Source organism: Barbatula barbatula (genome assembly GCF_947034865.1).
Source record: "Barbatula barbatula genome assembly, chromosome: 10".
Classification (NCBI taxonomy): Eukaryota; Metazoa; Chordata; class Actinopteri; order Cypriniformes; family Nemacheilidae; genus Barbatula; species Barbatula barbatula.
Genome location: NC_136773.1, coordinates 13,772,026 through 13,794,478, shown reverse-complemented (window position 1 = coordinate 13,794,478; position 22,453 = coordinate 13,772,026). Strand labels below are relative to the sequence as shown.

Sequence of the window (22,453 nt, the reverse complement as noted above, 5' to 3'; positions counted from 1 at the left end):
ACTAGTTTTTGCAGTATAACTAGTATAAATAGACATTTTGGATCTAACCCAGTGGAAACATCACTGCTTTTACTGATCATAATGAACTGTAAAAATGCAGTATTTCGAGTTTAAAATTAGCAATATGTCTGACTTATACAAATTATATTTTAGTGCATCATTGTGTCTGACTTATTTTATATTTTAATATTTTTACATATTTTCTGTATTTTATTGTATTTTCTTCTATCATAAGCGATCTGCTCATTAGATATGTTAAATCTATTTGACCAGTCTGATTTCAAATCTACTTTCCATCTGAGTGTGTATTTTGTGAACTACTAAGAGATTTAGATTTTTTTAGGGCTCTGTGCCCTACACTACCGAAGGGTAGACTGTCCCAATTTCCTCTGTGCAGGGGATTGTGGGACAGAACGTTCCTGAAAACAGCAAGAAGATCGTAATATATAGTGTAGAGGGGAAGCAAGGAGAAGCAGTGGCGTGTGAGGTTTGAATGTTGACAATGGTTCCGCTACAGGACAGTGAAATATTATTAAAGAGAAAGAGACGGAAGGCAATGCTTAGAGGAAAGGAGGTTGAAGGGAGAGAGATGGAAGACACATCATGAGTCAGTAGAGAGAACAGCTGAGAATGCTCAGTGACAGGTGGAGGGTGTTTGGAAGCGGGGCGTGTTTATTACTGTATTTACACTTCACTGCCCTGGACAGATCAGCCTGTGTGTGTGTGTGTGTTTATTCACTAATCACTGTCTTACCATCAGACATATTTACACATCTCACTATGAATAGCAGTCTATTGCATTGTCACAAGTAATTGTCACCTGTCTGTCACACAAGTCACTGTGTGTTCCTTTTCTTTTTTTCTCACGACTCACTGCAGGAAGACCAAGTTGTGCTCCAGTGCTCTGCGACTGTTCTGAAGGAGCAGATCAAGCTATGCCTTTCCTGTGAAGGCTTCGGAAACCGTCTGTGCTTTCTTGAGACAACGTCAAACGCCCAGGTATAGCCATAAGAAAATAAAACCACATTTATGACCCTGGACAACAAAAGCAGTCTTATGGGTCAATTTTTCGAAATTGAGATTTTTACATCAACAGAAAGCTGAATAGTTAAGCTTTTTATTGATATATGGGTTGTTAAGATGGGACAATATCTGGTGGAGATACAAGAGTGTAAAACTCTGGAAGTAAAGGGTGCAAAAAATCTAAATATTGAGAAAATTTGCCTTTGAAGTTGTTAAACCGAGGCACTGTAGCAGGCCATCCACTCACACTTCAAAAATAAGGTTTTTATATATTTTGGGTTGAAAATTTACAAAATATCTTTATGGAACATGATCTTTACTTAATATCCTAATGATTTTGGGCATAAAAGAAAAATCTATAATTTTGATCCACACAATGTATATTTGGCTTTTACTAAAAATGTTTCCGTGCTACTTAAGACTGGTTTTGTGATCCAGGGTCACATTTTGTTTAATGATGAGATATGTAAAGGTCCAATGTGTCATTTTTGTCATATCATATACATAACAAAATGTCTTCAGATGTGTATAAAGACCTTACATAATAAAGCGTTATGATTTTATTACCTTAGAATGAGCTATTTATATTTTACATACACAGCGGGTCTCCTTGCATGGAATTCACCATGTTGTTTCTACAGTAGCCCTAAACGGACAAACTGCTCTACGGAGCACGTTTTGTAAATATCTTATATCTTCTTTAAAGAAATGAATGTGTGACGACATTTTTGTCCTGTGAGAGCCGTTGTAGTGCTTCGGGTGGAGTGAGCCGTTGGTTGCAATTCGCGACCTCACCACTAGATGCTGCTATATTTCGTACTCTGGACATTTAAGTACCTTTAAAAAATGAATAAAAAACATTTTAAAAACTAATTTTTGTGCGTTTTCTGCAGAATGTGCCGCCTGATCTGGCGATCTGTGCCTTTATACTGGAGCAGTCGCTCTCGGTACGAGCCCTGCAGGAGATGCTGGCAAACACCGTGGATATGAGTGAGGTGAGAGTCAGGGTAAAAAGAGAGAACGAGATAGGGGCGGAGAGGTGGAGTGCAGGGAGGGGTTTGTGAAACAAAAGGTCAATTGGATGACTATGGACATAACGGAATTATTGCAATTATTTGATTAAAACATGCTATATGGTTAAACTTGTACAGTAGACACATACCGCGAGGTCCACAATACCTATAGCCAACTGAAAATACTTTATATTCTAAAATTTTAATTACAAATGAACATTATAATAGCAGATTTAAATTATTTGATGTTTATGTAAATGAGTTATTATTTGTGTTTTGTTTGACCTCCTTTTGCTTCAATAACAGCAGTATTATTTTGTACATTTGTGCATGAACAATGGTATCCCAGTATGCTTTGAGAATGTAACACTTTCTTACATTTTGTATTTGTTGAAGGAATAGTTCACCTTCAAAATGAAAATGATGTCATTATTTACACACCCTTTTGTCATTTTAAACCCTTATGACTTTCTTTCTTCTGCAGAACACAAAAGGAGATATTTTGAAAAATGTTGGTAAAAGAAAATCATTGGTCCCCATTGACTTGCATTGGTTTTGTGTCCATACAATAGTCAAGTCAATGGGCACCAACAGTTTTTAGTTACCAACATTTTTCTAAATATCTTCATTTGAAGGTGAACTGTTCCTTTAATTTCACATCATAACGTGAAATCTTAACCCTTGTTGATTTATAGGTTCAAATACTGAAAACAAAGATTTTCAAAATCACTTATTTTGTGCATCACATATTGTACTTAATTATCACACATTTTCTCACATTTGTTTTTAATTTAACGTCAACCCAAAACTGATTTGCAGGTTCACAATCTAAAAAACACTTATGCTTTCATTATGTTTTTCTATTTTGCAATTTATAAAGAGATTAATCCTTTGTCCTTCCATCCCCTTACTTATTTATTATTTAAAGTATTTTATGAGTGCTTTGTTTTGTATTATTTTTGTTTAGTCTGATTTGTGACAAAGAGGCATTCACATTTATTTCTGCCTTTTAAAGAAACACATACACTGTAACTTAACTTCCTGTACTCTTTGTCTCCCTCCTGACCCTCCATCCCCCTTTCATGCCAACTTTAGGCAATCGATTTGGAGAAATGGGTATGTCTCATACTGTATCATATCTTTATTATTTCAAAATGTAGCACTCTTCCTCTCCTAAATCTTTTTCTACTGGGTGTCCGGTGTGGATGACAATGCTGTAGCTCCTCTTCACCCCTAAACCTTTACTTCTGTCTGATCTTTGCCTGCTGTCACCTGTTTCTTACTCTGTCGGTTTGGTTGGAGTTGAAAGCCCATTTTGCTTCCAAATGGCATTTCAATTGAGAGCTAGTCTGTGTGTATAAATGTGTACATTTGTAAGTGAGAGACAGAGAGTAAGATGAGCTTAGTGCCACTGAATCCAGGGTAAGGTTATGATCTTCAGCTTGTAAGACACCAACACTCTCCCTAACATAAGGTGCACAAGTACTGTATATTCAAACCAAATCTGTGCACTTCTACACTACCTTGCATTGTAATTTAAATAATTATTCGGCCAATTTTAAATACATTTTATCATATTTAAATACGTGTCCCTCACATTCTCAGTTTCTTTCTATAACAAACCATACATAGTTTATTGAAACTATGAATGTGAGTTCTGATAGGGTGGGTGTTAGGGTGACAGATGTTCACCTGGCTCTGTAAACAAGGGGCTTTTTCCATCACTTACATTATTGGGAAGCCAAAAGAAAATAGTGTGTACCACAGCCCAGAGGACAGTCCTGTCAGAGGGATGGGGGGGGGGGTTGGTTATCAATGACAATGGGAATCTGACACCTGGAGAACTGAGAAGGACTCTGAGCCATTGCTAATGTGGACAGGCGAGAGGGGGACTAACATTCTGACCCCATCCCAGGTGACCACAGCTGTTGTATTGAATTAAAGGATTAGTTCACCTGAAAGTGAAAACTCATTCACCAAACGGTTAAACTTGAATTCACCTGTAGAACACAAATAATAACATTTGGAAGAAAAGTCACTGGTCATTTCATTCTGTAAAATAACAATGATTGGGGACTGGAAATTTTTGGTAAGTTAAGAACAGATTTTTTCAGACTTACAAAATCGAATTATTCGTTGATTGATGGTGAACATGTAATGACATTTTTAAGTGAACTGTCCCTTTAATGTTTGATACAGTGCTCTCTCTTTCTCTTTCTCTCACTTGTGTAAGTCTAATCATTCAGAGTATGAGACATTGATAACGGTAAATATGACTAATAGCAACAATAATCATGTTCTTTTGCCTTTAAACCTTACTGGATGTTGAGAAAAGGTAAGCCGTCCTCAGGATGTGTATTTTGTCCTAATGGCGGCTGAATGTAAATCCACCCGGTTTGGTGTGACCTTTGCCTCCTCTTTTCCTTGTTTCTGTACTTACAGTATGTATCTGTAACACTTTCTGTGAATGTGAAGAACTCTATGGTGCCTCTCTGTTTTCCTCCTTTCATAACACTAGGGTGTTTTTCCCTTTTTTGTGTCCCTCCTCATGCGAGCACGTTGGAGCTCAACCCTTTATCTATGTAGAATGTGACATGTACCGTACAACATCGAGTCAATCTTCTCCTAACCCCTCACAGCACTATTTCACAGCACTAGAGTCATAGAAGGTGCTAAACATTTCTCTGTTATGCTTCAGTCTTCTCAGGGAGGAGGTCACCGAACGCTGCTCTACGGTCACGCCATCCTCCTGAGACACCATCACTCTGGCATGGTGAGATACACGTGACTTTTTACCACTTTTTACCAGCACTTGTTTGTTAACTTGTTTTTCCTTTTGCTCTGAATTACAGTATCTTAGCTGCTTGACAACATCACGCTCACTTACAGACAAGCTGGCTTTTGATGTTGGCCTGCAGGAGGATTCAACAGGTACATAAATACAGGTGTTATTTATGAATTAAAGGGAACGTTTACCCAAAAATGCCAATTATTTCAGCATTTCGTCACCCTCGTGTATATCACCCTAGTCACCCTCATTCCAAACCTGTATGATTTTATTTTTTCTGCTGAACACAAAATAATTTCTTTTGAAGAATGTTGCTCAGCACACAAAATCGGACCCCATTGACATCCATTATATGGATATTTCTAAAAATATCTGTGTTTATTTTCTACTGAAAAAAGAAAGTCATACAGATTTGGAATGACATGAGGATGAGGAAATGATACAAGAATGGTCATTTTTTAGGTGATCTATATTACTTTAAGCATTTATATTTGATATTATGTGTATTAGAATATTTTCTAATTCAGATTTAATGATGTGTTGCTTTGTTCTTTCAGGGGAGGCGTGCTGGTGGACCATCCACCCCGCTTCCAAGCAGAGGTCCGAGGGTGAGAAAGTCAGAGTAGGGGATGACCTTATCCTGGTTAGCGTATCATCAGAGAGATACCTGGTAATGTTTTCTGAACCATTGATTGGATCCTAATGTCAAATTGTTCATTTCCTGGTTATTATCTTTGCAGACGACTTCTGATTTCTGTGTGATATTCTTTCAGCATCTGTCGTACGCCAGTGGGGACCTGATGGTCGATGCTTCCTTTATGCAGACTTTATGGAACATGAATCCCGTCTTATCAGGCTGTGAGCTGGCAGAAGGTACGTAATTACAAATTCATTGAATTTGCATTCAAGCAAAACAAAAGTAAAACGTTTTGAAATGCTGAAGTGGAATTCACATGTTTGAACAATCAATTCATATATGCCCTTCTCAGGACACTTAACCGGAGGTTATGTAATAAGATTGTTCCATGGTCACATGGATGAGTGTCTGGGCATCTCACCACCTGATCAAGGAGAGGATCAGCGCAAGTAAGACAAGAAAGGTTTATTTTTATGTCAGCAAGTTTTTGTTATACATTTAGTGCTAAATATTTTTTTAATGAATGTCATTTGGTTTGATATGTTATGTTATAATGAATCAATAAGAGTCATACTGTTCTCTCTCACTGTAGGATTGCACAATATGAAGGAGGGGCTGTATGTAGTCAGGCCCGATCGTTGTGGAGACTTGAGCCTCTGAGAATAGGGTCAGACAATCTCTCAACTCATCTTTTTTTGCTTTATTAGTTGTTACATTGTGTTATTCTTGCGAGCGGTTTTAACACGTGTCTGTTGTTTCTGTGTAGTTGGAGTGGTAGCCACATGAAGTGGGGTCAGCCCTTCCGTGTACGTCACATCACAACGGGTCGCTACCTGTGTCTAGATGAGGAAAAGGGTCTTTTGGTTCTGGATCCAGAGAAAGCAAACACCAAACAGTCTGCCTTTTGTTTCCGTGCATCTAAGGTCTATATGGATACACAATTATAACAATATCATATACTTTTCTTACTTGGAGATGTAAAGTGCCATTCATTTCACAGCAACACTTGTGAAAGTTATTATTTTACTTTTACTGTAAAAAAGAATCCCGTAAATAAAGGTAATTTCCCGGCAGCTGGGGCACCAGTAAAATACTGTAAATGAACAGTTTTGTCATGTTAAATGACATATTTTCTATTTCTCTGGCGGTGTTTACCATATTTAAAAAATATGTGAAAAATCTGTAAAAAAGTACAATTCTGTTTTTTACAGTGTTATTTTATCCTTAGAAATACATTTAGCAGGGTAATGCATTCATTTAAATTAGACTGACAGAGAGTGAATTTAATTGGACGAGGTTCACCAGGTTTTTTTCAGTCCTGGCCTATGAAAATAAAATAAATTAAACTTTTTAAAACTTTTGATAAACATTTTGATGTCAGGACATTATAGATAATTTTTAAGTAATAACTTAATTTTAAAGTAATAATTTAAATATTTTTATTATAATAATCTTTTCTTATAAATTCAAGATTTACATGATTTGTTTATATTGTCCATTCATTCAAATTCTTTACACAAATTAGTCGTTCAACTGCATTTGAAAAGGTCTTCTTTATTCATTTCTGAATGTCTTTTAACCCTGATAAAAAATAATATAATTCAGCATATACAGGCAGCCAATTATACTTAAACTCTAATCACTTTCCACTTTTTTCTTTTCTCTGTGTTGGTTATGTTCCATGTGTTGTGCTTGTTCCTGGAGAGCAGGAGAAGGTCGAAGGGGCTCAGAAGAAGCGAGATGTGGAAGGAATGGGTGTTCCTGAGATCAAGTATGGCGAGTCCATGTGCTTCGTGCAGCATCTCTCCACGGGCCTGTGGCTCACATACGCTGCACTAGATGCTAAAGCGGCTCGTCTGGGAACTATGAAGAGAAGGGTATAAAGCCTGGCAATTTTAATGCAAACCGTGTGACGCTAAATGGTTTTTTACATTGTTTATACAGTATGTACTGTGATATCTTGCAAATCGTTCTCTTCATCTCAGGCCATTTTACATCAAGAGGGCCATATGGATGATGCGCTCACCGTGTCTCGCTCCCAGACAGAAGAATCTCAGGCTGCTCGTATGATTTATAACACCACTGGCCTTTTTACACAATTTATCAAGTACGATGATGCGCCACATATTCTCCATTCTGTAATGCTTAATAAAATTTCAACGATTTGGTTAAATAACATACATTTGAGCAAATATTACTACCTTTCATTCATGTGTGTGTTTGTGTTCTCTCTGTGCTCTCGCTGTTGTATGTTAGAGGTCTGGACTCTCTGAGTGGAAAGAACAAATCGTCTGGCCCAGTGTCCCTACCACTGGACGGGGTCATTCTGTCTCTGCAGGATTTAATCCATTACTTCCGGCCGCCGGAGGAAGAGCTGGAACACGAGGAGAAACAGACCAAGCTGCGCTCTCTACGCAACCGACAGAACCTCTTCCAAGAAGAGGTGTGTGTTTGTGCCTGTTTGAGAGCCAGCCGATCAGACCTAATCCTCATTTACATTATATTTATTTTGTGTTGCAGGGGATGATCACCATCGTGCTGGAATGTATAGATCGTCTGAATGTCTACAACACTGCTGCACACTTCTCAGAGTTTGCCGGGGAGGAGGCAGCCGAATCTTGGAAGGAGATTGTCAATCTGCTGTATGAACTGCTCGGTGAGACTCATAATAGCCATGGATAATTCTTCCTACAAAGTGACCATATGCTTTGATGATTCAGGTCCAAAGCGCCATTTGAAACTATCTTGGAATTACATTATTGTAAGCCTACTGTGTGTGACGGAGTAAACCTGCTTGTTTTCGTAGCATCTCTGATCAGAGGAAACCGTTCTAACTGTGCTTTGTTCTGTGATAACCTGGATTGGCTAGTCAGTAAACTGGATCGTCTGGAGGCTTCTTCAGGTATACGCAGCCACATCAAAACTCATCAAAACCTTTTTAAAATATTTTTTTTCTTATATGTCTGGTGTGACATTATTGGAGGATTTATTGATATTATCTTATAAGTATCAAACTCTTTTCTGTCTGCCTCCAGGCATTCTTGAGGTGCTGTACTGTGTTTTGATCGAAAGTCCTGAAGTCTTGAACATCATCCAGGAGAACCACATCAAGTCCATCATTTCCCTTTTAGACAAACACGGTCGAAACCATAAGGTCTGTTAGCAAACATGTCATTAAGATTCAGCATATAACTTCTCCTTTAAAATCGCACCATCTTCTTATACTGTATTTGGTCAGGTTTTGGATGTCCTGCGTTCTCTGTGTGTGTGTAACGGTGTTGCTGTGAGGTCCAATCAAAACCTCATCACAGAAAATTTGCTTCCGGGTCGTGACCTCCTGCTGCAGACTAACATTGTTAACTATGTATCAAGGTAAGAGGAATGAGAATGAGAATGATGAGATCTCTCTTCTCATTTTTATTCACTGCATTTTTTTGAGCTGATTTCTATACAACGTTAAGGGCACAATAGTCATCTAAGGATTACAAATATACGTTTTTGTATAACCAAAGAATTTCAGATCAAGCCAAAAAATTACACAATCAATTTAATATATTTGTGACACTATTTGCATAGTAAAAATGTATGTAAAAAATGGCTAAAATCTAAGATAAAGTTAAAATTATAAAGATACCTAGATAGTCACAGTGATTGGCTTTGTAGACCAAATATGCTGTTTTCCAGCACAATGTTTTCTCTATTATGTTATAACAAGTTTTCTATAAACGTTGCTTGCTCTTTACAGCGTGAGACCCAATATCTTCTTGGGTACCTGTGAAGGTTCCACCCAGTACAAAAAGTGGTACTTTGAGGTGATGGTGGACTACGTGGAAGCGTATGTGACGGCTCAGGCGACTCATCTGCGTGTGGGCTGGGGCATGACTGAGGGCTACAGTCCGTACCCTGGAGGAGGAGAGGGATGGGGCGGCAACGGTGTGGGTGATGACTTTTACTCCTATGGCTTTGATGGTCTTCACCTGTGGTCAGGTAAATATGATCTGAGCGTATGCAATACACAGCAGCGTGCTTGATTCTTTCTTACATGTTAGTTCTCTTTAGGTCACGTGTCACGTCAGGTGGCTTCACCCAGCCAGCACGCCCTGGCAGCTGATGACGTCGTGAGCTGCTGTCTGGATCTGAGCGTGCCCAGCATCTCCTTCCGTATCAACGGTCATCCAGTCCAGGGGATGTTTGAGAACTTCAACCTGGACGGCCTGTTCTTCCCTGTCATTAGCTTCTCTGCTGGAGTGAAGTAATTGACATCATTTATTTTCTATTGTGAGATTTTGTTTGATAATTGTTTTCTCACATTGTTATCCTACATTTTCTTTTCATTCTACAGAGCTCGCTTCCTCTTAGGGGGTCGCCATGGTGATTTCAAATTCCTGCCGCCTCCCGGTTACGCGCCATGTTACGAAGCCCTTCTGCCCAAAGACAGAATGCGCATTGAGTCTATTAAAGAGTATAAGCACGACTTCGATGGAGTCCGAAACCTTCTGGGTCCCACACAGTCTCTCACACACACATCATTCACTCCTTGTCCCGTAGACACCGCCCAGGTAAACCAGTCAATCTCTGACTCTTTAACTCACGTAGTCTTTAAATCTTGCTTGCTGATAACAGTATGTTGTTAAAATGTGTAGATCGTGTTGCCTCCTCATTTGGAACGCATCAGAGAGAAACTTGCTGAAAACATTCACGAGCTTTGGGCTGTGACCCGTATTGAGCAGGGCTGGATCTATGGATTGGTGAGTGACTCTTTCAGACAAACACGTGCAGATTTTCACCCTGAGGATTCATTCTGAATGACTCTACAAACTTTTTTATTTTAGTTCAGGGACGATAATAAGAAGCTACACCCGTGCCTGGTGGATTTCCATAGTCTTCCTGAACCTGAGAGGAACTATAACCTTCAGATGTCTGGAGAGACCCTAAAGTGATTATCTTTAAAAGTTCAGACGTTTGTCCTTCAGCTGTCGTTCCAATTTAATAATCTGTTAACATTATTTTCTTTTCGACCACTTCAGAACCCTCTTAGCTCTTGGCTGTCACGTGGGCATGGGAGATGAGAAAGCAGAGGAGAACTTGAAGAAGACCAAACTGCCTAAAACGTATGTAAACCTATGCACATGACACATTGCTGTACATACCTAATGTCTTTTTGGATGATGTATAACCTTTGAGTATTGTTTTTCAGTTATATGATGAGCAATGCATACAAGCCTGCGCCTCTGGACCTCAATCATGTCAAACTGACACCCAATCAGAACCAGCTGGTGGAGAAGCTGGCAGAAAACGGGCACAATGTTTGGGCACGGGACAGAGTGAGACAGGGCTGGACCTACAGCATTGTGCAGGTAAATATGGACCCTGTAATATTTATAATGTGTGTCATTGTGGTGGGAACTCTGCTATTCTCTTAAATGTTTTTTAAGCTGGCCTTTACACTTTCTCTGACCATCAGGACATCATGAATAAGCGTAACCCTCGTCTGGTGCCTTACAACCTGCTGGACGAGAGAACCAAAAAAACCAACAGGGACAGTGTGAACAACGCTGTACGCACTCTGATCGGTTATGGATACAACATTGAGCCTCCAGATCAGGAGAGCAGTACGTTTCTATTTTAACATAACGTGATGTTGCCTGTAATCGATTCGGTAAACTACAATTTTGACTATTCTAAACACTTGTTTTTTTTCCAGGTAGTCATGGTGATGACAACACGCGGGGAGATAAAGTGCGTATCTTCAGAGCAGAGAAGCATTATGGTGTCACGTCAGGAAAATGGTACTTTGAGTTTGAGGCCGTAACCACAGGAGAAATGAGGGTGGGCTGGGCTCGACCGAACGTCCGTGCTGACATTGAGCTCGGTTCTGATGAGTTGGCCTATGTCTTCAATGGAAACAGGGTCAGTGATGTCTTACATATAATTTGTCTACGAAACAATTTTAGATATTGATTCATATATATCTGTATCAGAACATTAGGTAGGTCAAGAGAAACATTTTTACTTAAATAACTCAAAACTTTTGAACGGTAGTTTATATCTGAATTTGTTGTTTATACCATAGCTTTTCAGCTAATTGAAGCAACATATTTAAAGTCCCTGTAAAATAAAATAAAAAATCATGAAATATTGCAGCGTTTATTGTAAAAAGCTTACCCATGTGAGACATTCTCTATTTAAAATTCACGTGCTCTCATAATCCTCAGTTAAAATCTAAAAATGTACTTCCGCCCTCTAGTGACTATGCATTTCAAATGACGTATGTTAGAGGGCTTGGGCGGAGCATCCGTTAACCCTCCCATTCCACCGTCAGTCTGCTCCCAGTTCCATTTCAAAATGCAACGGCTGTTTCTATACATCCAATCATATCGAAGTGAAAAAAAACATGCCACGTCCAATATTTTTCCTCATTCGAAATTCTGTTTCAGCGTCCCAGTAAATGGGGACATTAAAGTTGCTGACAAACAATTTTTAATTGCTGCAATAAAAGCTAATTTACTCTCTTATTTCCTCTCCCGCAGGCTCAACGATGGCACGTCGGGAACGAGCCATTTGGCCGTCAGTGGCTGTCTGGTGATGTGGTGGGCTGTATGATAGACTTGACTGAAATGAACATCATGTTCACACTGAATGGAGAGATGCTGATCAGCGATTCTGGCTCTGATATGGCCTTCAAAGACATTGAGATTGGAGATGGTGAGGATTGGTGTTATTAGGGTGTTGAAGTACAGGCGGTTTTCACATAGTTTTCACACCATTTAACCGGTCAGGAAATAGCTGCAGTTATTTTTGGTCTCTAGAAGCTAGTTTTCAGGACGCAGAGCTATACTAGTCTTGGATTTGAAATGGTGTTTAAAAGAACGTTTACCACTGATTGTGTAGTTTTTTTTATATTTTACTCTCTTCCATGTTATTTTATACAAACCTGTAATTTTACTTTCTCAGAAAAAACTATTTAGCAGTACATTTGTATGAAAATAGTAAAATACGGATTAGGGAGACAATGTACTTTTATAAATTGGTTCCTATTCATTATACTGTCAAAAAACATGTACCTGAGTTAAAGACTTTATTTCTTATCCAAAAATGAAAGTTCTGTCATCATTTTGTCAACTTCCAGTTGTTCTAAATCTTTATCAATTTATATATTTTATATTTGAAATATTTATATATTTGAAAAAATGCTCTAAACCAAACAGTGGCCACCATTGACTAGCATAGTAGAAAGATTGCTTTATAAATGCCTTTGTTTTGTTGAACACAAAAGATGTAGGAAAGCAAACAGTTCTGGGGCACTTTTGACAACCATTGTAATTTTTCCTACTATGATAGCCAATGGTGACCAAGAACTGTTTGCTTACAAGCAGAACAAAATTAGCTAAAGCACTTATCCCTTCAATAAATGAGTCTTATTTCCCTGTTCTTCTGCCTCCAGGTTTTATTCCAGTCTGCACGTTGGGTCTGTCTCAAGTTGGCCGTATTAACCTGGGTCAGAATGTTAGCAGTCTGCGTTATTTTGCGATCTGTGGGCTCCAAGAAGGCTTTGAGCCATTCGCTATCAACATGAAGAGAGATATTACCATGTGGTTCAGTAAGAGTCTACCACAGTTTGTTCCTGTACCTACTGACCACAATCACATTGAGGTACAAATAGGAGTCACTGTTATTGCTGTGTCTTTTTCCTGATACACAAATGCATATTTTATCAATGTAGAATTCAATATATTAAAGATGACAATTAACTTTCTTAAACCTGTAACTGGTCCTACTTCGAATGATGTGCAGATTAACATAAAAAATGGTTTGTAATCTAAAAAAGTTATTGCTCTGTCTCGGTTCTCATTGAATTTGTAGGTGTCTCGTGTGGATGGAACAGTGGACAGCGCCCCCTGCTTGAAAATGACCCATAAGACATTTGGATCCCAGAACGCTAACACAGACATGCTGTTCTTCAGGCTGAGCATGCCTGTGGAGTTTGACCTGACCTTCAAGGTTACTGCAGGCACCACTCCTCTCACACGTACCCTCACCATCCCAGAAGAAGATGTGCTGGAGGTAGACCCTGACTCTGACTTTGAGGTCCTGAAGAAGTCAGCTAGTCGCAAAGAGCAGGAGGAAAAGGAAAAGGAGCCGTCGGTGCCCAAAGATATTCCCAGCAACCATGAGAATGACAAAGATACCGCGTCTGAGAAAGGAAAGAAGAAAGGGTAAGAGCAGAGAGATTGATAAAAAAGCATCCGATGGTTCCACACAAATGTAGTAGGGTGGTCAATAGGCATACCATTAGGTTTAAGAGATAGTTCACCCCAAAAAATAAAAATTATTTCATATTTTTCTCACCCTCGTGACATTTCAAACCTGTATGATTTTTGCTGCAGACCACAAAAGTAGATATTGTGAAGATGTTGTTTAAGACGATGTTAATAGGCTGTGACCTCTCGATGTTCCTCTCTCAGTTTTTTGTTTAAGGCTAAAAAAGCAGCAATGATCGCCCCTCCACCCCCTCCAGTCATGCCCCGTCTGTTTGAAGATGTAGTGCCCGATGACCGTGATGACCCAGAGATCATCCTCAATACAACCACAGTCAGTCCAATCAGATCTATCAAACATATCACACACTCAGCTCATTTTTTCTTGCTTATCATCTCTCTTTCCTTCTCTATGTGCAGTACTATTACTCTGTCCGTATATTCGCTGGGCAAGAGCCTAGCGGTGTGTGGGTCGGCTGGGTCACCCCAGATTTCCACATGTATGACCTGAACTTTGACCTGTCCAAGATCCGTACCGTCACACTGACAGTCGGAGATGACAAGGGTAACATACACGATAGGTAAGACGGTTTACACCATTTAATTTTTCTTCACTGTGCTAAATATTTAAAAAAGTCAAAAAATGTATGAGGCCAAGTACTCATTTTTGGATAGATCTTAATTTCCTGTAGCTCAGTGGTAAAAGCATTGAGTTAACAATGCAAGGTTGCGGGCATTGCAGATACCTATGTAAAATGTATAGAATAATGCAATGCGAGTCGCTTTGGATAAAAACGTCTGCCAAATGCCTAAATGTAAATTTTTATATACACATAAAACTTTGTGTTTTGTTAAACATTAATATGAACTTGTTTTCTTTCCAGCATTTAAGATCAGCAAACATTCAATCCTTTTTGTCACTTTTACCCATCTCTCCCATTTAAATTTGCTGCAAATAAATGCAAATACCAAACAACATCTTTTATTTGGAATTTGGGAGAACTGCTGTCACTATTCACAGGATACACAAAAATTGCACACAAAATACTTACCTATAAATACTAGGTCATTCAAAAAAACTGAAAATAATTTTGGAGTGGTCTCAGAATTATTCGGCAGCTGAATGTTATAAAAATTGATCTGGTTTATGTTTTAGTATACGGAGAAGTAACTGCTACATGGTTTGGGGAGGAGAGTTCGGCAGCAGCCAACAGAGGTTCAGCCAGGAGGATCTGGTGATTGGTTGCCTGGTTGACCTGGCAACAGGTCTCATGACTTTCACAGCCAATGGGAAGGAGATCAACACTTTCTATCAGGTAAATGCACAAAGGCAATAGAAGACCGCCGAGGTGGGGTATTTTTGTGTGCAAAACCCGGAAGCCAGGTTGCATTTTAGCACATCTGGTTCCATCAAAGTCTATGAGGGTTTTGGTTAAATGCCTATGATAAGGTCTGTAGTTAACAAAACCATAAAATATTTTCAGGTTTTAATCTATGACATAAAACACACCAGTTATAACTCACTCAAGATTTTTTAAGCCTTGTCGTGTCTTAAAAACGTCGTTGCTAACAAGTTGGTAAAAGCGACTACATCCTTAGTCATCATTGTGGATAGAAAACTCACAGATTATGCAACATGGACACAAAACTCTTAAAACACGGATACAGATTCATTCTTGGGGTAATTACTACCAGGGATTTTAATAACGTTTGAAGAAGTTGTCGGAGGCTTGCTGGTGGTAACGTTGATATTGAGTGACCCTAGTGTAGTCTGTTTATAGCCTTTTTACTTCTGGCCATTCTATTTAGGCTTCAAACATAGCAAAAAATTTGTAAATCTGTAAAAATGATCTTGATAGACAAAACTTGTAAGTATCATAAACCTTTGTTAATCACAGGGCTTGTTTTTTGCAATCTTCCAAAAGTCTAGGGGGAAAATGCATAGGCAACCAGTGCAGTGCTAACTTCCGGGTTGGCCTACAAAAATACATAAGCTCTGCGATACTCTATCAGGTTGCTACGTTTTTTTAGAAACAACACTAGGGCTGTGCAATATATCGAAATTATCCCTCAATAAATCACAGCCCTAAACAACACTTTGTTTAACTGTCAGGGTTATCATTGTGTAAACTGATGTACACTGGCTATGCTGTATGTTCCCTCAGGTGGAGCCAAACACAAAACTGTTCCCGGCTGTGTTTTCACTGCCAAGCAGTCAGAACATGCTGCAGCTGGAACTTGGAAAACTCAAGGTCAGCTTTGTTCACCGTTTTGTCGTTCTTTTTAGAAATGTAAAATTTTGTAACATCACTCTGTCACTCTCCATCCTGTAGAACATCATGCCTATTTCAGCAGCCATGTTCCGTAGTGAGCGCAAGAACCCGGTTCCCCAGTGTCCTCCTCGGCTGGATGTTGAGATGTTGACCCCGGTGATCTGGAGCAGAATGCCAAATCACTTCCTGAAACCAGAAGTGGGACGGGTCAGTGAGAGGCACGGCTGGATGGTGGAATGTGCAGAACCTCTCACCATGATGGCTCTGCACATACCTGAAGAGAACAGGTAGGGGTATTTAAAGAGTTTGACTAGTTCACGTTTCCTACAAAAACTAGATATTGTCAGATATATGATGTTGTGTTTCTTTGCCATATTCAGGTGTATTGATGTCCTGGAACTCTCTGAGCGTCACGACCTGCTGAAATTCCACTACCACACCCTGATGCTTTATTGTGCAGTTTGTGCATTGGGCAACAACCGCGTGGCCCACGCCCTCTGCAGCCACGTGGACGAATCGCAGCTCTTCTACGCTATTGAGAACACCTACCTGCCCGGCCCACTCCGCAGCGGCTACTACGACCTTCTCATCAGTATCCACTTAGAGTCAGCCAAACGCAACCGCTTGGGAACAAACCGGGAGTTCATCATTCCCATGACGGAAGAGACCCTCAGTATCAAACTTTACCCGGATGCCGAGGGGGCCCATGACCTGCCCGGAGTGGGTCTTACTACCTGCCTCAGACCCAAGCTACACTTCTCCCCCATCAACTTTGTAGGCACCGACCCAAACCTGTACACCATCAGTCCCATCATCCCTTTGCAGGTACAGTACAATAAGATATGTAAACTGGAACAAAAATGAATGAGTCTGCCAAATGCGTAAATGTAAATGAGTCTTGGAGAGGTCTCCCCAAAAATTCCTGCATATGACTCTTTCTTTTGTGGAACGCAAAAGAAGATATTTTGAAAAATGTTTCTTTTGTGTTCATGTCATGGAAGTCAGTGGGGACCAATGTTATTTGGTTACGAACGTTCTTCAAACTATCTTTTTTTGTGTTTTTGTTTTTCACTTAGTTTTTGAAACTTGTGAACATTTGAATAGTGATCCTTTCATTAATATTTGTCCTCACAGGAGCTGAAGATCAAGGCTCTGAGCATGTTAACCGAAGCCGTGTTTGACGGCAGTCAGGCCATGCGTGATCCTGTAGGGGGCAGCGTTGAGTTCCACTTCGTTCCCATCCTCAAGCTCATCAGCACCCTCCTCATCATGGGCATTTTCAACAACGATGACGTCAGGCACATCCTCAAGATGATCGACCCCAACGTTTTTGGAAAGAAAGAGGAGGCGAAGGAGGAGGAGACAGGGGGGGAGGAATCGGGAGATGACGCTGCACCCAAGGAGGAGGGTGAGGAGGATAAAGAAAAAGAAGAAGTGGCTGAAAGAGAGGAGGAGGAGGTGGATGAAGGAGTGGGTGAGGAGGAAGAGGAGGAGGAGCTTAAAGCTCTGAAAAAAGGGGAGGAGGGGGAAGAAGGAGAGGAGGTGGAGAAGGGGGAGGATGAAGGAGAGAAGGTTGATGGAGAAAAAGCAGAAGAAGAGAAGGAGGCGGAGGAAGTAGCAGAGGAGGCCAAAGAGGAGGAAGAGGAGGCACCGGAGGAGGGGCTGCTTCAGATGAAGCTACCGGAGTCTGTAAAACTGCAGGTAAGATGCAAGTTTTGTGATTCAGAGACTGTTTGAAATTTCACATATCATATTTATTAGATATCATATCTGGAATGGTTGCACGGTGGATCGGTGCTATGGTGGCATCGCGATGCAAAAGCTTCAAAATACCCACGATGCTACTCCCTTTTTTTAAACGGTAGTGTCGTAGTACACACAAGTAATGTTGCATAAGCGCATTAATGTTCATTTGAACACTTACATGTGCCTTTTTGTAGTATTTCTCTCCTAAATGAATCTGTGTTTTGAATGACTCGGACGAGATAATGATTCAGTGAGTGTGAATTTCGGATGCACCCTTTAGTTAAAGTTCCATGAACCGGAACTGTGATCGTTTGTACTTCCGTATTATGACGCATTTCCGAGTGGAAAGCATGGCTTTGGTCTTTCTCTGCGATTTGTTGGATTTTTAAAACAGCCTTTGCATTTTTAAATGAAACTGGCAGCAGACTGACAGTTGAAGGGGAGGAGTTAACAGATGCTCCACCCAAGCCCTCTAACATACTAACATGATGAGATGGATAGGAATTACAGGAAGAAAGTGCATTTTCAAATTTTGAGGGCACATGATTTAAAAAAAAAAGAGAATGACCCACATTGATAAACTATTTACAATAAACGCTGCAATATTTCATGAAAAAATTGCCATTGTAATTTCTTATTTCACTGGGACTTTAATACTACAAAATATTGTGGTGTACAGTATAATACAGTTTACTATACTAAATACAAAAAGTTTCATTTAGATCTGTTTATTAAGCTAATTTGGTTTATTTTGTATATTTCAATTATTAATATGGCAGAGTATCATGATACTACTTGGTATTGTGATACTCTAGCTGGTATGCTATGTTTGTTACCGTTACAACACCTGATTAAACAAACTTGTTTCTGAATGTTCAATTGTGGTATTCTGCAGTCAAATGTAATCGTTTTGTAGAATCTTTTATGCTTTAATGCAAACAATGAAAACCCACTTTAAAATGTTATATATATGAATTTGCTTAAATAAAAAAAAATCCAAAGATATTTTCGTTAAACACTGTCTTCATCTCCCCCTTCCTTCAGATGTGCACCCTGCTACAGTATTTTTGTGACTGTGAGCTCAGACACAGAGTCGAGGCCATTTTGGCATTCTCCAATGACTTTGTTCAGGAGGTCCAGTCAAACCAGCGTGAACGCTACCAAGAGCTGATGAGAGCGTTTACCATGTCCGCTGCAGAGACTGCTCGCAAGACCAGAGAGTTCCGCTCTCCTCCTCAGGAACAGGTGCTGTGTGATACACAACATGTGCTTGAGAGAGAGTCATCATTGTTTATTCTCATGTTTACCTGTATGTGTGTGTATGTAGGTTATTCTGTTGACTAACTTCAAGCACTGCCCTGATGATGAGGAGTGTCCTGTGCCCGAGGAAGTGCGAGAAACCCTCCTGAACTTCCACAATGACCTTCTGTCTCACTGCGGTCAGTTCATAAGATCTCACTAACTGCATTCTCTCTAACAACATCATGTAGATTTACAAAGATAATTGATGTTGCATTTGTGTATTTATGAATAGAGAAAAATGCAACACTCAGTTTTGGCCTTCCAACAAAAAGAGCCAATCATCAATTGTTAAAGATTGATGATTCTCTAAATTTATAGTCCACCAATGCAACATGTACTGTATCTTTAATAAACAATTTTAATAAAGACCAAAGATGTAAGATGTTCAAAGTTGGTCGTCACTTTTGGTCACTGGTGTATATTTTCTAAGTATTCTGTATTTCAGGTGTCCATGTTGAAGAAGAAGCAGAGGAGAAAGAGGTGGACACATCTCTGAGAGGGAGATTGCTTAGTCTGGTAGACAAGGTCAAAAGCATCAGAAAGAAAAAAGAGGAAGAGGAGCCTGAACCTGAGGAAGAACTCAAACCTAGTGAGCAAAATACAGCAACTACACATTTGGTCAATATTATATTTTGACCCACATTTTTTAACACTGATACCAAGTTTGTTTGTAGCAATTTTCTCAGTTTCCATTGTAGTCACTTTAACGTGTATGTCAGTATAGATCAATATTTTCTATATAAATATTTTTTAAAGTGTGTTTTTTACTGTTTTAACATTTCTGGACTGCTCTGTCCTTCAGATACTTTACAGGAGTTGATATCCCACACTATGATCCACTGGGCTCAGGAGTCTTTCATTCAGAATCCTGAGCTGGTTCGGCTCATGTTCAGTCTGCTCCACCGGCAGTATGATGCTCTGGGAGAGTTGATCCGCGCCCTGCCTAAAGCCTATGCCATCACCGGCGTGTCAGTACAGGACACCATGGACCTTCTGGAGTGCCTGGGGCAGATTCGCTCCCTGCTTATCGTCCAGATGGGGCCAGAAGAGGAGACGCTTATGATTCAAAGCATTGGGTTGGTAACTTATTACTGCATATACTCAGGGTTAACTTAAAATTATACAAAACCTAGAAGTCTCTTTGAAAGACTGGATGAATTATGTCCAGAAATGTTTCCTCAAACAAGTACATTTTTTAGCATCTATTAGGAATAATGTAGCATATAGATGCTAACAGATGTTAAATGGCCATCAGGAACATCATGAACAACAAAGTTTTCTACCAGCATCCTAACCTGATGCGAGCCCTGGGCATGCACGAGACGGTCATGGAGGTGATGGTCAACGTGCTGGGAGGTGGAGACTCTAAGGTACATTAGGCCTATGCATATTTTGTTTGTATGTATACTGAACTTACAAAATGGTCAAAACTGCCAATATTACCCTTAAAATAGGATTTTTAACATTTAAGGGGGACATTTACAGTAGAACTACATTTGTGTAGGATGCCATTCGTCTTCAAATCTCTTTTTCTCTCTCTGTAGGAAATTAGATTCCCACAAATGGTGACCAGCTGCTGTCGCTTCCTGTGCTACTTCTGCAGGATCAGCCGTCAAAACCAACGTTCCATGTTTGACCACCTCTCGTACCTGCTACAGAACAGTGGCATTGGACTGGGTCGGTTCCTTAGTAGCACTTAACCAACAAACTTGTTAAAACTTGTCGAAATTGTCAGAGCAAGTAATCTTGAACAAAGCTTAACCTTAATAACTTGAATATCATGATTATTTTCATTACAAATTATATTGCAACACCCCAGATATCTCAGCTTTAAAACGTTTTACTGTGTTTTTTTCTAGGAATGCGTGGATCTACCCCTCTGGATGTTGCTGCCGCATCCTGCATTGACAACAATGAGCTGGCTTTGGCTCTGCAGGAGCAAGACCTTGAAATGGTACTGTCCTGAAAATTATTCCAAGTTAATGCTTTCATGGTAATTTTTTAATAATCTTTCATTGGCTAACTGTGCAACACAGGTGGTGACATACCTGGCTGGCTGCGGCCTGCAGATGTGCCCCATGCTGTTATCTAAAGGCTACCCTGACATAGGATGGAACCCAAGCGGAGGAGAGAGATACCTGGACTTCCTGCGTTTCGCTGTGTTTGTCAATGGTGAGCATGTTCAGAGTATTTCCATCTCTATCTGTGTGCAATTGAATTTGCCCTTTTAGGTTATGTCCGTAAATGCATCTCTGTTTCCTCCCCGCAGGCGAGAGTGTAGAGGAGAACGCTAATGTGGTTGTTCGTCTGTTGATTCGTCGGCCTGAGTGCTTCGGCCCCGCCCTCAGAGGAGAGGGCGGTGCGGGTCTGTTAGCTGCCATTGAGGAGGCAATTAAGATCTCTGAGGACCCTGCCAGAGATGGACCTACCACTAAAAAGGACAGACGTTTCATGTAAGATGCTTGTGAAAGTGTAAATGCTTGAATTCAATTTTTATTTGAAATTAGCGTTCAGTATTTAAGTTTGTTTGATTATAGCATTCATAGATGTCTTGGTATTGCAACAATAAATAAATGAACGCTTTGGTCGTATTTTTTGCCATGTAATTTTTGACAGGTTTGGAGGGGAGGAGCAACACGAGGAGAACAGGGTGCATCTTGGAAATGCTATTATGTCATTTTACTCGGCCCTTATTGACTTGCTGGGACGCTGCGCCCCTGAGATGCATGTGAGTCTAACAATGAAACCGTAGTTTTTCCCTGACAAACTTACTGTATTTGCATGTTTTTATATTTCATAAGGTTTAAGGAATCATTGTGTATTTAATCTTTAACATGTTCTTTACCTACAGTTGATTCAAGCAGGAAAAGGTGAAGCTTTGAGAATCAGAGCCATCTTGAGGTCTTTGGTGCCCATTGAAGATCTGGTAGGAGTCATCAGTCTGCCCGTTCAGATACCCACCTTTGGCAAAGGTACGCTGGGAGAACATTCTGTATATGAAATGATTTGAATTGAGCCATTTTAACACAGCTATTTATTTTTTCTTTACAAAGATGGTCAGATTGTTGAGCCAAAAATGTCAGCCAGTTTCGTGCCAGACCACAAAGCCTCTATGGTGCTGTTCCTGGACAGAGTGTACGGCATTGATAACCAGGACTTCCTGTTACATGTGCTGGAGGTGGGCTTCCTGCCTGATATGAGAGCCGCAGCTTCTCTGGATACGGTGAGCTCCTGACACTGTCAATCCCATTTTATCATTTCTTCTTCAAAGTTAAGTTGCATGTACATACAGCATTGTAGTTATGTACAGTACGTGTTTCACTACTTTCTAAATTTCTTTTGTTTTGACAGTCCAAAAATTTGAATTGAAATATAAAAAATGTTAATGCCTTTTGGATAAAGTTATCATTTTA

The 22,453-nt window shown here is 39.9% G+C and overlaps 1 protein-coding gene across 1 annotated transcript in view; it reads left to right on the top strand.

Annotated features, from left to right (window-relative positions):
* Positions 1-22,453, top strand: part of ryr1b (ryanodine receptor 1b (skeletal)) — a gene marked incomplete at its 5' end in the record, with an annotated part of 69,335 nt that overhangs the window by 11,111 nt on the left and 35,771 nt on the right. The window contains 48 exons of the mRNA XM_079466496.1: positions 880-999; positions 1,917-2,018; positions 3,132-3,152; positions 4,735-4,809; positions 4,889-4,967; positions 5,382-5,494; positions 5,598-5,697; positions 5,814-5,910; positions 6,054-6,128; positions 6,228-6,384; positions 7,171-7,338; positions 7,447-7,568; positions 7,718-7,904; positions 7,982-8,117; positions 8,268-8,363; positions 8,497-8,615; positions 8,700-8,833; positions 9,207-9,448; positions 9,521-9,713; positions 9,804-10,020; positions 10,105-10,209; positions 10,294-10,397; positions 10,489-10,572; positions 10,659-10,818; positions 10,926-11,073; positions 11,166-11,371; positions 11,992-12,166; positions 12,906-13,114; positions 13,325-13,677; positions 13,927-14,053; positions 14,140-14,300; positions 14,876-15,035; positions 15,885-15,971; positions 16,053-16,279; positions 16,373-16,817; positions 17,127-17,693; positions 18,783-18,983; positions 19,066-19,177; positions 19,486-19,629; positions 19,843-20,116; positions 20,296-20,410; positions 20,585-20,717; positions 20,900-20,994; positions 21,077-21,212; positions 21,310-21,493; positions 21,657-21,768; positions 21,892-22,012; positions 22,094-22,263. Coding sequence (XP_079322622.1) covers positions 880-999; positions 1,917-2,018; positions 3,132-3,152; positions 4,735-4,809; positions 4,889-4,967; positions 5,382-5,494; positions 5,598-5,697; positions 5,814-5,910; positions 6,054-6,128; positions 6,228-6,384; positions 7,171-7,338; positions 7,447-7,568; positions 7,718-7,904; positions 7,982-8,117; positions 8,268-8,363; positions 8,497-8,615; positions 8,700-8,833; positions 9,207-9,448; positions 9,521-9,713; positions 9,804-10,020; positions 10,105-10,209; positions 10,294-10,397; positions 10,489-10,572; positions 10,659-10,818; positions 10,926-11,073; positions 11,166-11,371; positions 11,992-12,166; positions 12,906-13,114; positions 13,325-13,677; positions 13,927-14,053; positions 14,140-14,300; positions 14,876-15,035; positions 15,885-15,971; positions 16,053-16,279; positions 16,373-16,817; positions 17,127-17,693; positions 18,783-18,983; positions 19,066-19,177; positions 19,486-19,629; positions 19,843-20,116; positions 20,296-20,410; positions 20,585-20,717; positions 20,900-20,994; positions 21,077-21,212; positions 21,310-21,493; positions 21,657-21,768; positions 21,892-22,012; positions 22,094-22,263 — 7,668 coding nt within the window. The remainder of the gene's footprint in view (positions 1-879; positions 1,000-1,916; positions 2,019-3,131; positions 3,153-4,734; positions 4,810-4,888; positions 4,968-5,381; positions 5,495-5,597; positions 5,698-5,813; positions 5,911-6,053; positions 6,129-6,227; positions 6,385-7,170; positions 7,339-7,446; positions 7,569-7,717; positions 7,905-7,981; positions 8,118-8,267; positions 8,364-8,496; positions 8,616-8,699; positions 8,834-9,206; positions 9,449-9,520; positions 9,714-9,803; positions 10,021-10,104; positions 10,210-10,293; positions 10,398-10,488; positions 10,573-10,658; positions 10,819-10,925; positions 11,074-11,165; positions 11,372-11,991; positions 12,167-12,905; positions 13,115-13,324; positions 13,678-13,926; positions 14,054-14,139; positions 14,301-14,875; positions 15,036-15,884; positions 15,972-16,052; positions 16,280-16,372; positions 16,818-17,126; positions 17,694-18,782; positions 18,984-19,065; positions 19,178-19,485; positions 19,630-19,842; positions 20,117-20,295; positions 20,411-20,584; positions 20,718-20,899; positions 20,995-21,076; positions 21,213-21,309; positions 21,494-21,656; positions 21,769-21,891; positions 22,013-22,093; positions 22,264-22,453) is intronic.